The sequence below is a fragment of the Lineus longissimus genome, chromosome 7 (assembly GCF_910592395.1).
Source record: "Lineus longissimus chromosome 7, tnLinLong1.2, whole genome shotgun sequence".
Taxonomy (NCBI): Eukaryota; Metazoa; Nemertea; class Pilidiophora; order Heteronemertea; family Lineidae; genus Lineus; species Lineus longissimus.
In genome coordinates, this window is record NC_088314.1 from 2909274 (window position 1) to 2924306 (window position 15033).

Consider the following 15033-nt stretch of genomic DNA (forward strand, 5'->3'; position numbering starts at 1 on the left):
GGTATTGAGATGCAGCAGTCGATTTCAGACCACACAAACGTCGGCCATCACAAGCATTTTTTTCTTTCAATAAAGTAAGGATATGATTAAGCAGAGATCGTTGTTGGCCCCAATAGCCCAACTCCTTAGACACAAAAGACCACAGACTAATCACCAAGTGTTTTCCCACGACTCACACCAGCCACAACTTTTTGATCCAATAATGGCTCGTCCACCAGATTGCCTACAACTCCCCCTCGGGGATACAGAAATGAATGAAGCAATCTATCTTGGGTACGATATGTTACTTGGTCAGCGCTCTGCGTCTGCTCGGGGCCTTTCTCGTCATTTATGATTACCTGATGGATTGGCCCCGGGGCCCTGAGTGATATGGTATCAATATGATCCCATGGTCTTTGGGTGAACAAGGGAAAACAGCACTCTAATTCATGCCATTAGAGTAACAGATGGGAGACCGCCGACTTAAATTGACAGAAATGTTGAACATCAAAACCTCATAATTTTGTTTCTCCTTCTGCAAATTTGAAACACTCTTTTCATGGTTTTTTAAAGAAATTTCAAAGCAGCTGCATATTGAATCAAACTAAATCCAAATACCCATGGGAATTGAACCCTTACTGAACTGACCAGGATTAGTCGCCATAAATCAGATTGCCAGGTTGCTCAGAGATTCCCCCCTCTCTCCACACTCGCACAGAATTGTTCTTCTGGGAATGGTATCGTTGTGATTTGTGGCTAATACCATTTTATTATGCATTTCATATTCTGCTGTGTCAGCGCAATTGCCACACCGGCTAATCAGATCAATACGTAGTAGCGTTAGCGGCCAGGCAGATTTTAGAGTTGTGTTGCCGCATATGGAATGGCACTGTTGCCTGTTAGGTTGATCTGGCTGTGTTGGTTCCCTAAGTTGGTTCGAACTTCTAAGAATAAGATTCTTAACCACGTGGAATACTGGAATGGACAATCAGGGCAGTACAGCAAGGAAGTGACATGATTCACCCTCGCATGGAGAAGTGAGAGATCTGAATCTTGTACAACTCAACATCTTCCTTTTGCAGCGGTCGATGAAGGCCTTGAATTCACTGGTCCGGAGATCAGCAGGTGCAGGGTTCTTAATCACCACTGCATTATAGCTTACCCATCCTAATGTCCAAACAAGGTCAACCATGATCCAACACCATGAATATTGTACTTCCTACCATAAAATCTGTCACAATAATCCAAGATTACAAGCCATACGCCCATCCGTGGCAAACCACGAGTGCAGTGTAAGCAGTTTAGAGTACTAGCCATTACAATAAGGAGAGGGTGAATAATGGTCAGGATTATTGGATCCTTTGCCAAGGGGTTGTACAACAATATCAACATCTGAAGCAATCAGTACCGCAGGACAACAAAAGGCTAATGAGGGGAGTGACTCAGATGAAAGAGGTAAACTGCTAGGGCACTGTAGCACTGCTAGTACAAGTGTACTTGCAAAATATCTCAATGAATGAAAGCACTCCTTGCATTAGATACTAATCAAGTCAAACAGGACCCCATCCATTTCTTAAAAGTACTGATGCTGGGTTGACAAAACTACAAAAGCTGCAACATACTGTGCTTTGCGATTTCCGGGCCCTCGTCGTCCTCATTGTCGGGCTCAATATCCTCAGCCTGAGTTATCCAATCGAGATAGCCCTTCAAGTCTTCTTCCAACTGTTGTTTTTCTCTGAGCTTTTGAAAATCACCCCGGTTCTTGGCCTTTTCTCTTTCTTTTGAAAATTCTCTGGAATGGAGAAGAAAGATGGTTATGTCTGGTTCATGGGATTAAAGTACATCTTAAAAGAATGTGATTGGGTTTCAATGGGAAGATTTTTGAAGTAAAGGATGAGAAAATTCACTTTGCAACTGCATCTGGACACAAAGGGCTTTGAGATCGTAGCCAGAAGTGTTAGTGTTAAGTAGGGATGTGGGGATTGTGGAGTCCCCAGTACATTTTCAAGGAATTGTGTTGGCAACCTATGCGCCACCCGGAGTAACAAGGATGAAGTCAAGTTCATTTTTTAGTTTATGATAGACGTCATCAAATAAAACTGAAGCAAGTGCTAATTGCAGAACACACCCCAACTAACACTGTGACATTTCATTCAAGCGCTAAGAAGAAGAACTATGACATTTCAATTAGAGTCTCAATGTTTCTGGAATGCGAAATAGCTTGTTATCACTGACGCCACAAGGCTCCGACAAACCAAAACTGTAACACGCAATTAACAAAAAAATACAAAGTTCACGGAGACAGAGAGATGCAGAATGGCTAATTGAATGGCGCTGTGGTAATTGGATTGGGTGTCTTTTAAAAGCTGCCAACTGCAACAAGTGGCTGCTCTGCTCAGGGTAGAGATTTTCCGCATCAAACAATTGGCAAAACGTATCATCTCCGACGGCAATTCACACCACAGCAACATCGGCAGGTAATGTCGCTTTCCTGTTGGTGAATTCCTGGGAGTCGGTTGTGTTTATTGAGAGGGATACAAATGTACAAGGCGATCTGTCATGCCGATACGAAATGTGGTCCACTTCTGGCTCTTTTGTTCCTTACACCTCCTTATCCTGAATCGACAATGTCTTTCAGTGGAATCTTCTTTTGCTCTTCGTTTCCATCTCCATCACACCTCCTCAGGCAGCTTTCAACCACCCAACAACTCGAGTGTATTTCCACCCCAGCAGAGCCTGTCACATTCGTTGACAGAATCACCCCTCTGAGGCCAGTCGTGTTTGCTTGAAGTGAGCACCACCTGATGCTCAAGCCTGCTTGTGATGGCAACATTAGGTATGTAGAAGATAAGGGTTGGAAGTAAAGTATCGGTACGGCTGTTTCATACTAAACACATGGCAGTCGCTAGCCTCACAACCATACTGACTGCACAAATTCAAACTTTGCAATAAGAAGCTGAAAGTGCTAAATTTAAGCAAACTTACCCGCTAAGTACACCAAGTACGAGGTTAAGTACAAAAAATGAGCCAATGATGATCATACTGATGAAGTATATCCAAGGCCACTCATTCCCTACAGCATCATTGATCTGCAAAGAGACAAAGAAAGCAAGGGTTAGATGAGTCTAATGGAAGTTGGAGTAGCCAGAGACAACATCGACATATCTTATGGTAGACTGCATGTGGGCCAAAAGAAGAGCTTCAAATGCCTCAATAAAGAAATAAATTGAAATGTCTCGAAACCAAATAAACGCGGAAGCAACATGCAAAGCTCCTTATCATGGGGGGAGCAAGATAACTATTCTGGGATTTTGAGGCAAACCCTGTGTGCAATTTAATTTTTGAGAGATGTGTGTTAATTTTTCTCTCTTCATATCATCATGTTAATTATTTTGACTTCCACCAATCATTATCATCAACACAATTCAACCACACACAAAGACACACACACACACAACCAGTGCATCTCTGCATCTACTTCAAAGGAACATTCCACTTCAGCTCTCGTCAATTTCCCTATTATGAGCATCCTTGCAGCGCAAATTAATTAACTGGAATGATTTGCAGATTTTCAATCTGGTGAAATCGACCTTGTTTTTAGTGAGGGTCACTGGATTACCTATTAATTTCATCTTAATCTGCTGGCAGAGAATTTCAAAGAATTACCTGATATCAATTGGGTACCACCAGCACTGGCTTTGAAGACCATAGGATGCTGTTAACTGCAAGTCTCGATGAAGAGGCAAGGGTTGTAATTGATCAGAAAACGGCCATGAACATTTCCATCTACACTACTGCATAGCATGTGACTTTTGTAAGCAGGGACTGGCATCCTCTGGTACACCAAATACGAAGTAGCTACGACTTCTGTACTCATGCGAAATACATCACAGGCACTAGAAGATCATAACATCACCCTACTGACAACCCTCATCAATATATAAACTCGAGAGGCTGGCATTCTGATCTTCATGTGCCTGTGACTGAATAGCACTTTGCATCATGGGCCAGCTGACTGATAAGAGGTGTCTTTCGAAGAAGAGTCTTGAAAACTCTTAATTCTGTACCATCTAGTCTGCATTGCCTCTGGTCGAAGCAGACATATTGGCGCTGCTTCTGGTTCGTAGAAGATATTGGTTGGCACTGTGTCAATGATACCGCCATTAAACAGAATAGAGGATGGCTTATGCTGTATACTAAACATACGCAATGAAGAGAAGCCATACACTGAATGTCTTACAGGTGGCAAGCAAGAGGATACTACACCAACATCAGGCCAAGGAAACAAAATTTCCAGAGGCACAGTCGGTTATAAAAGAAACGGCACAAGGTACATCTGTACGAAAGATCTATTGATCATACACATGTTCTGACACTGCAGCGTCATCAAAATTAATACGGAGACCACATTGTCAAATATTTGTGTCCAACAAGTCGACCAGCAGAGATACTTCAATCTCCAAGTGTCAACGGCATCCATCAATATGTTCAGCTGAATTTCTTTCTTGGTCTTTCATATCTGACGCGTCGCGATACTCGAAGTGATAATGATAAGGTGTCTGATCGGAAATCAATAGATTGTGCGATCAATATAAGTACAGTAGACCGCAATTATTGACATGAATGAAGTTAAATGCACATGATTTGTATTGGTACACAATGTACACTCATTCTGCATTGCAGTGTAAGTGCACTCCTGCTCAAGTTTCTTTGCCTACAAAGGGAGTGGGACTGGTCAGACCAGGAAATGAACCAAAGGTGTGGTTCCTGATGCTGATGTTTAGTTTAGACATTGTATGTTTGGGCAGTCATTATGGCAGAGTAGGTTTAGTATGATGGGTCACACTCTCTTCCAAGACAACCTATCACTATCACCTTCACCATCTTCGATCATTCCTCTCATCTCAGATATGAAGCGTAATGATCAGTAGTCATAATGACAACTTCTTTGATCACTAATCAATACGTAAGTTGCATGATGCCACAATGACAACTGGATGAATGAATGATTTCAAAACACATTCTAAGGATTGACTCAACAGGTGAACTGAACGTGCTGAGAGATTATTGAACTTGATTTGTTGATTTTCCTAAAGTGCCCAGCAAACAGGAGATTTTGTTGCAGAGATAAGCGACAAATCATCTCATTTGTGGGGTTATTGCTGGTTCCTGAAACAAGAATAAGTCATCGCTGCAACCAGCAATAAGCATCCAAATGAGGAATGACCTGTTTTACGTGCAGATAGGGAATTTATGTTGCTTAGCACAACAATAATTGTCGCAGACTGCAGTGATAAAGATCTCATTTGCGGGGTGCTTAAAAAGTAAAATAATGAGTTGGGTGTGACTGCAGACACCCATCGATAAAAGGCTGATTATCAATCATGGGATTGCTTTAATCCCATGTATATGGTGGGTTTGTGTCGAGAATTGATGGACATCAGTAGTAGATCCAACCTGATAATCATGCCCTCCCAAGAATCTGCAAGTGGAACTGTGGATGGGTCAGCGACTAGCTACTTTGCCTACTATACAGTCCAGTTGCTCTAAAATAACCTAGCTGATATCAATGAGAGGGTTTTTCGTATGCTTTAATGAGGAAGACACCACACCAAGCACAAGCCAACCTTAGACCCCAGTAAAATCGGCCTTGTCATGCTTGTGGTAACTTCTCCTACAAATGCATGATTTTCATCACAGATGTGGGAAGTGACAAATTGACATCAAGAACTGAGCTGGGTCAGTTAAAGGAAATGGACCATAGCCATACATGTATTACTCTTCTTTACATTTCGTATTCCTTCTTTCTCTTTCTCTGACATTGACGACCATTGACCATCACAAGCCATAATGACCTGTCCTCAGATCATAAATCGATACAATGATCGATATACCGAGTCAAGCTGACCATAGTGGATGGTGACATGAATGGTTTTTAACTTACATGGTATGTTAAACTACAAAGTTAACACATTTGTTTACAGTCACAGTGACAAGGGATGGCACAGTCTCCCTATCTGATCTGACTTTTACATCTCCTAAAATCTGTCAATCTGACTGCAGTTAAACTAGTCTTCCAAAGGGCTGGAAAAACGACCTCCTGCCCATGTCATGAGTTTCCATAGCAGAATAAACTATTGAAATATTATCAGTTTGGGTGGATCAGGCCCAGTGACATAGAGAGAGTTTCCAATTCATCTTCGGAAGGATCAAGAGTGCAATGAAAGACCTGTCACCGTATCCTTCTTCACCAGATGCCAATATTTTCCAGGCACTGATATTGTCCACATAAGCTTGTTACATGCATGTAGATGCATAATTTGTATCCAATAAGTGCCTAGAGAAAACATTTTGGAGTAGAGAACTATCACTTGTTTTGAAATAAACAAATTTCAAATCAAGACAACTCCTTTATCGATAGAAACCATACTTTTCACCGCTTAAGGCACTGGTACGGAACCGGAGATATTGGTTGTCTCATCAAATATGGTGGGGGTGGAGCTTTAACGTAGGCCAACACCGAGGCACCTCACCAGGGTTTTCAGGCAAAATGAAAGGTTTTAAGCACAATGGCTTACAGACCTACAAGTTTTACTTAATGCAAGGTAGTTTGTCTGTTACAGCAAGTCTGTTTGAATGGCTCTAAGGAGTTGGAAATATCAGGCCTACTTCCTCAAAACCAACACCACCCAGGTATACAACTTTGTCTCTGCCAGATTAAACCAAAGCCCTCTTACATAGGAAGATCTGTATTCAGCAGTTGTGAGGAAGTAAGAACGGTGAGTAAGTAAGTATGTAGAATGCACCGAGCTGTGCTGGTCCATATTGTATTCTGACTCTGCACTAATCGGGGAAACTCAGATTGAGAACGTAAAGCAGGCACCACTTGTAAAACTGTTGCAGGGAAGAAACACCTGATGAAGGTGTGTTCGCCTGATGGCTTCATTCACATGCCTTTCTATATTTAAACATGCTAGGTTTACCATCAGTTGCAGGCATGGCAGGAGAAGCTGCCTTGCCTACAAACCAACATTGATCAGGCAGGAGGGGAATAGATCTTGTATTATAGAGCCATTAAAGACACGCTAGTTGGGCACGCAACTCACTTACTCATGCTACTACTATCACTAGAGAACCCAACAGAGAAATCAACAGTGTTAACGACCAAACAACTCCCCAAGCTCTGTGAGGACAAACACCCCGACTGATTCCAGCTCAGTTTAGGTACATTTATCATGCTATATCATGATATTGTAACTGGAACACAACGGTCAGTTGCAAAGCTCCCACATGCGATGTATCATGCTCAATGTCCCTGAGGATATCGGATGGAACCGGATATGATTAAGCATCCAATGAGAAACGTGTACGATTCAACCTCCCCATCAGCAACAGATTATAGTGACCAGTCACTTGGTCTTACGTCTGCAGATGACTATAAGTAAGATGTATTATGGAATCGCCCTTCAAGGTCAACTTTATTGAGTAGGCTGAGGCAATAGTATGTAAAGTCGAAATTACAGAATGGTTTAGTTTCTCTGCAGACTCGTCTCCCAAGAGATATATTTGGGAAACTTCAGCTTCACTCTGCCAGAGGTGCCCTTGATATTTTGATATGACTGCTGCATATACTATCTCCCCTCTGCCCTCCTGAAAGGGTTAAGCATAATGCTCCAATGATTCGTGCAAACTTCCCAATTATTTTGGCTCCACAAGTCGCCCCATCTTGCCTTTCACTTAACATACATACGCAGCAGATAGAACGGATCACTTGAACGACACACTTTCATCCCTTCTACAGATGATTTGGCTAAAATCAATGTGAGGAAATGGGTTTTATGGCCAACATGCCAAGCGAGACATTTCAACCTGTTGTTAACGTTGTTCGCCAGACATCGTGGAATGTGGAAGGAGGCATGAATAAGATTACTGTCTTGAGCGGAAAGTTTTTGAAATTGATCCATTTAACTCTTTAAAGTAAACCCTTTTGTTAAAGTTCACAAGAGTCAAATTATTTTTATCACAGTTGAAGTTATATGCAACAGAAACTACTAGTCTGTGGAGATCATTGCGATATTTATACAGCGACAGCAAATATTGTCACCAGTCTTGCAATCTTTCATCATTCATCGCAGCAATAAATACCACATGCCTCAGCAATAAATATTTCTTGTCTGCAGCACGCTTTAAGTGCGGGCATGAAATTGCAATATTTCAACCAATATTATTGGCCTTTCCATAGCAATAGAAGCCACATATCGACAACATCATCGACTATCAACGCTAGTTGCTTAACACCTGTATCAACAACAATCAACAGAACCTTCGCTGGGGGCAGAGGAAGATATGATAATTTCCACCTCAGAACATACCAACGCATTCTTTCTACTTATTCTAGACAAATACTTATAGCGCGATACCTGTTCAGAGTTTATTGAAAATTGTCTTATTAGACTGAAAACTAAGCTTAGATTATACTGAAAACCACTAAATTTCCAAATATCCTTAGTTTTGCGTTTTGTGAAAATTTCTAGAAAAAGTTTTAAATTGACCGTTTTTTGGCAAATTATAAGAAAAAATCAGTTTTTCCAATCAAAAGTTTAGCTGGTGATTTATATTTTAGCAAATTGAGTAACTTGCAAAATCTGCAAAAATATAACGCAGGTGAAAATTTGGCATTACCAACATTAAATACATAGGTCTTTATTCAAGTGACTCAAAACCATAACTAGCCTCGCCCATTCATTTCCTCAACGATCATCCATGATTTAATCATCTCAATTTTTCATTGATATTAACAATAAATCGCACCAAAAATCAATTTAAAGCTGATTATGCCATACAGGATCTACAATAAACTAACTGAAAAAGGCCAACATTGACATTTGCCGATAACTGGTACAAATGTCATGTACATTTGTAGTGTACCTGTATTGATGAGGTGGCTGCAAGTGGGAGAACAAAATAATGGGTGTAACTATGTGGTGATGAGGCATTTGGAATCGAACCAAAATCGAAGTCACTGAGATCGTTGTTCATTTTGATAGAGGTGGCTATATTAGGAGGTAAAGTAGGCTAGAGAGGAGTAATTATAGAATATTGATGTGTTTGTATCCATGTAGACACCAGAGGTAGAGGATAGGCTACAAACATTACGGATGAGAATCCTTCATTATTTAAACACAATGCCTTTCTGGTTACATGTTCATGCTTTATTTTGAAATTATGCCATTGAAGCAGCCCAATCTAGCCGCTTTTGTGATGAAAGACTCTGACCAAAAGACAAAGATTTATTGAAAACAAGTCCATAACAAGTTGACAACAAGTATCGGCATAAATCAGGGATGCAAACTTGACGGACTTGCAATATCCTCCTTGACCAATGGCCTCTGCCAGATTTAACGAAACTGACAGACTGTTAGTAGCACTATGGCTAACAAAGCAATTAACAACAAGACACTCTGTTGACCCGGAAGGCACTACCATACAGGGACAACCTTCATAGCCACTGCTCAGTTTCAACTCAAGTTGGCCACAACCCAGCACAGATAGTTCAGGTATACTCAACTTCAATGTACAAGGATATAGGGAAAAGAGGGCTTAGATTGGACTGCACAGCAAGCCACGTCTGTTTCATAGCTTTTGTGTTGCATGCTTGGGGTGGACGCTGTGTATGCCACTGTACATTAGAATAGGTAGTGTGTCAGTCAGGATAGTGTGGATCAACCACCAAGCTGAGAATGGCATTTATGGCTGAGTGATGAGGCCACGTCATATATGAGATTCCCATGAGCTAACACTATCTCTCATAAATGATATGTAACATGGCAATAACCTGTCATGGCTAACAACACGCCTGCCACCTAATCTGGCTAGGGTCATATAATACCAGCCAGTGGTCTCCAAATCACACCAAGTTATATATAACGCTCTTAAAACAATGTTGATGTCTTTATCTATTGTTAGTAGTTGATGGGTTGAGGGTGAGAGAGGGAGAGAGTGAATGGGATTGGGACATAAACTTTTTCAGTAAGGTAAGCAGTACCTACTGCTTCTGTTCAAGGGTTAGTGACTTGGACATAGCTGACTGAGACAGACATGTTCATGCAATGTTTACATAAGCAACAGGATGCTTTCTCTTTGAGTTGTCATTGCATTCAAACTAGTGTAAGAGGAACCAGTAGTCACACTGGGTTTAGCTCTTTTCATCAGATGTAATATCAACCTACCAACATGACCATTCGTTGGAAAGTTCCCGATGAGCACTGTCTGATGTAGGCCTACCCATTGGTACCTTATCAAACTTTAATCTCTCATCATTTCCTGAAATTTTTGTCTTTATGGAAATCAACAACAAAATAAAGGCTAAATGAGGAAGAATATCTAAAAATAACTTACATCATACATGACGTCTGTCCACCCCTCCATTGTGATGCACTGGAATACTGTTAACATGGCAAGTCCAAAATTGTCAAAATTTGTAATCCCCATGTTTGGCCCGTGCCAGCCGTATGTGCAATTTTGTCCCGCCTTGCATTGATATCCTTTGTCCTCACCACAAGGGTGCGGTTCCTCGTTAGAGTAATCCCCTGCAATGGAAGAAATATACTCATGTGAAACTGTATGGAGAAAGAACCAAGTCAGATCTTTGACTGATTCTGTTTCTGGGAATTCCAATTCCCTTACTACAATTCTTTGCCAGTACTTTGCTTTGAAAGGCTCATTCTTGGTCAGTATCAGTAAATATTGTACTTGGACAGCAAAGTTTTAGACGAAATATAACTTTCGTCGACTGCTGCACTTTCTGTGTCAAATCACCAAAATCTTAGTAATTTTCTCATGAAATGGACTATGAGCGTCCCCTTTCACAGGGTAATGGATGGCACAGTTGTTACATTGACATTCTCACCTGTGTCTATATCTGTACATGTCCGATGCATTTTCCCTGAGAAAAGTTCTAGTCCAATGATTGCGTATATGATGATGACAAATATAACTAGCAGGGCGATGTGTAATAAAGGCACCATTGCTCGGAGAATTGAATTTAAAACGACTTGTAAGCCTGGAAGAGAAGACGGAAGACATGTGTTAGAAAAAGCATCAAAAGTACAGAATGGACAAAACTAAAAGAGAGGTTCATATTTTGATCTGAGATGTAGACTGAGATAGAGATAACTCAAGATAGACTCCAGAACACATCATTCCTTCGAGTTTTTCTTTTTTAATTCATCAAAAATTAGTTACTCATATTGGAAAATAGGATGAGGCCTTGCTTATAAGGGACCCCTTCCCCATCTCTGATGTCAACAGAACATCAGGAGAATCCAAGATGGCTGTCAATATGGTTGATGTTATGTTTAATATTGCTGCTAAACTCAAATATTCAAGGCTATTTCATGATAACTGTCACGGGCCAAGGTCCACGTTCATTTCATAGCACTACAGCACGCATCGACCTCCATTTTCAACAATCTGATTGTTGCCATGGAATCAGCCATGATCCATGTTGCCATGGCGAATCGGCTAGATCATTACAAGTGCCTAATTACCGATGACATTCCCCATGAAATACGAATTGGAAGGAAAGAACGGAATAAGTGTGGACAGTTTTCCGTCTGATCAGTGACTTCCTTGTTAAAAGCACAAGGGACAAATGAAACATAGGTCAGCGGTCTCTGCCGTCCCTCGTGATATTCTAACCAACAGGATGAATGCTTCAAGGATATTCTCCATCGGTACTTACTAGGTACTCCAGAAACCAGTTTTAAAGGCCTCAAGACCCTGAAAGCCCTCAATGCTTTAACATCAAAGTTTTCCATCTGTAGTTGTGACATCACTACACTTACAAGACTGAAAGAGAAGATAAAATAACACGTTATGCGTATCTACTGTACCAAAGAAAATTTTGTGAGCATTTTGCTTTTGTAAAAATATGTTTTCTCAAAAAACAGAATTTTTTGGTAATCTGTTGAAAATTTCATGCTCTCAAAAGTTTGGCAGAAAAAGAATTCTTATTGGTACAAGATAATTAACGTCAAAGTGTCAACCAAAAACTTACCCTATAACTACAATTATAAAATCTAGGATATTCCATCCGTTGCGGAGGTAAGCACCAGGGTGAAGTACAAATCCATAGGCGAGGATCTTGATGACAGATTCTAAGGTGAAGACTATAAGGAACACATATTCGACACTCTCCTGAAAAATATAAGAAGGGCCAACATAAGAACAGGGAAGAAAAGACAAAAAAGATCTTCCTTTCATCGTAGGCAAGCCTTTTTTATATCTTGGTTTAGCATGCTTTTTCATCCAAGGACAAGCTGAGGAGGGTGGAATAAGAATAAAAAATTTTAGCTCTCACGGAAGACTTCTGTAGAGGCAGCTCAGAGGAGGAAAAAATAAAAATAAAAATTCCATTTCCAAATAAAAAAATCTTTTTCTCAGTTTTCGACGATTTTGAGTGCGGTGGGCTTGCTATAAAATGACAAAAAAAATTTAAAAATTTACATTTTCAGTTATGTAAAAAAATTTACCAATTTTTGCATATTTTTTGCTCGGAGACAGAAAAAAAAATCGGTGATAAAAACTTTTTTGTGAAAAAAATAATTGGGATTCGAAGTTATCCAAGTATAATGAGTATTGAAAACTCGATGTCATTGATAATGTCATTGATAAATCCAAACCATGTGACTTCATCACGGTCCATACATTTCATTCAGGATCTGTCACGAGCACAATGGGATGGTGTAACATTATAGCAGACGCACCAACAGAGGTGCAAATATAGTCAATGATCTTTCTGATAATCAGAGTTCGATGTATTCAGTGGTGAAAAACTCGGATATGGATGGAGCATATTTGATGTGAGATGACACATGTTATGCAGTGACGCAAAGCTCAATAAATGTGTGTCAGTATTTTCACACCATTTTTAACCTTTTTCTACTGAACTTGTTGATAACATTTTTACCAAACTTGCCTTATGGCGATGAAATGATGTCTGCCCCCTATTTGATTGGTGGAACATCGACTTGGAAAACTTCTTTGCAAATGACAGGAACATTTGGTCACCTAAAATCACAGCCTTATCAACTGAACACAGTTATTAGTAACACATTGATTGTATGATTTCAAACCATAAACAAATACATGAGTAGTATTGAACAAACTCAAAAATATCCGTTTAGTGATTGAGAACTAATTATAGCCCCTCATTCAGCTATATATAGAGTAATCACCTCCGTATCTGACCTGTTTCCCAGGTTAGTACACATGCAACCCATTGTAAAGTCATACACAATCCCAGACCTGCGTCATCAGCGTCTATTTATAGCACATTCATTTGCTTTATGTCGATGATCAGAATACATGGCAAGAGGTGATGGTAATGATTCGTCGCGCATTGGCTCGACCGTGCCGTGTTGTTTATACTTCGATTACCCATTCGTTCATCATGACGATTTGGGTGAAATCTGCCTTATTTCGGCAGGAAGTCTATCCTGGGGTTGGATCATTATGGTTGTTCCAATTAGGCCACCACAGATCTATTTATTCTAAGTCCCACAGTAGCTAACACTACCCATAGCAAAGGACATACAGTAGAACATCTCAATTTCACCCAAAAACAAATAAAAGTATACATGTAGGACAACTCTATTTAAAAGTTGCCCAAATGCAAAGAATATCAGAAAACCCTTGGGACGTTAGAAAAGGTGTCCTTAAAGTATAAGGTGTTCTGATTATATTGGTCACATTGAGTTGAGGAGTGATTCGTTGTAGTGTAAAGTAAAAGTGTCAGACAGAATTCATAGACATCAGACAGAACCGAGACAGAAAGCCACATCCCTAACTGCTAGACTTGTCATTATCGTCACTCCATAACCCATATATCATATGCTGGTCTCCGATGCAGGGATGGGCGAAGACCATCTTAAAAACAAACATGTTCTTTAGGCTATGCGTGAAGACCAGCTGAGAATTATAAACGTGAGAAACAGAATCAATATAGTTTTGATGGACACCTGCTGCGTACATCCCACCCAACAATGGAAAATCACTGAAAGGAAATGAATCGCTAGGCTGCGATTGATCTATGATGATGAGACTGAACCAGAATGCTAGCACGGGGATGATCTTAGGACAAAAAGACAGGATCGGTATAAAGGATGGTGATGGTAAACACTAGGGCATTGACCCAACACAAAGAGATAACTGATGATGAAATCAAACTGGAACGTGCCTCAATTGATAATAGCAATAACTCTGTCAACTGAAGAGGTGCTGCAAGAATCTAGTGATCGCCATTTTCGGCAAAATGGAGGTATTGGTGTCATCTTGATCATCAGACTGCCCCCTAATGACTGAAATCAAAAGGATTGTTGTGCGTGGTAAGATGGAGCGATTCACCCTTACATTTTTGTGGTGTCGAAGTTACCAAAGCCTGACGGATCAATTTCCAGGGATGTCTCGCTGAAACCACTGCACAAAGCAGCAAGATATCTGATTATCTTTGTTGATAAAGATGTTGCAACACTGACAGATGATAGCCACATCAGATGGGAATACCCATCAACAACCAGTGACCAGATATTGTCAAATGTACTTTTTGGATGTCTCAGCGGATGTGGAAAATGGTACTCAACCGAATCACTTTGTGATGTCTGCACCTCAGAGATTTACCAGGTTTCGATAACACTATGGTATCAGATAGCAGCTTACAAACACCCAAGCAGAGTGGGGAAGAAATTTCAATATGGCTCAAAAATCTATTTCTTTGAGTACCACGCTATTCGGATTGTCACAACACTCCTTAGGAACCCATCCTGGATACCAGGACCCTTCATCCACTATTCTCCAGGCCATGTTAGTATTGTTACTAAAACCTGGGGTATAGTTTGATTATCGAGAGAGAGGAACAAGAGAGCTTTTTACCAAGAACAGCAGAGGCTATTTCACGTTTTAGAATCAACACTGCTTTGTTGCTCAGCCTCTTCTAGCTTTCTAAACTGAGACACATTAATGGTCTACCAATATTTTCAAGCAATTCCTCAAGAA

General features: G+C 40.4%; 1 protein-coding gene across 25 annotated transcripts in view; it reads right to left on the reverse strand.

The window, feature by feature from the left end:
- Positions 1–15033, reverse strand: part of LOC135490614 (muscle calcium channel subunit alpha-1-like) — a 101651-nt gene that overhangs the window by 63540 nt on the left and 23078 nt on the right. For all 25 annotated transcript variants that reach the window (XM_064775871.1, XM_064775866.1, XM_064775884.1 and 22 more), the window contains exons 4-9: positions 12038–12177; positions 11723–11829; positions 10889–11041; positions 10378–10568; positions 2965–3068; positions 1602–1771 (exon numbers count right to left, since the gene is read on the reverse strand). In XM_064775871.1, coding sequence (XP_064631941.1) covers positions 1602–1771; positions 2965–3068; positions 10378–10568; positions 10889–11041; positions 11723–11829; positions 12038–12177 — 865 coding nt within the window. The remainder of the gene's footprint in view (positions 1–1601; positions 1772–2964; positions 3069–10377; positions 10569–10888; positions 11042–11722; positions 11830–12037; positions 12178–15033) is intronic.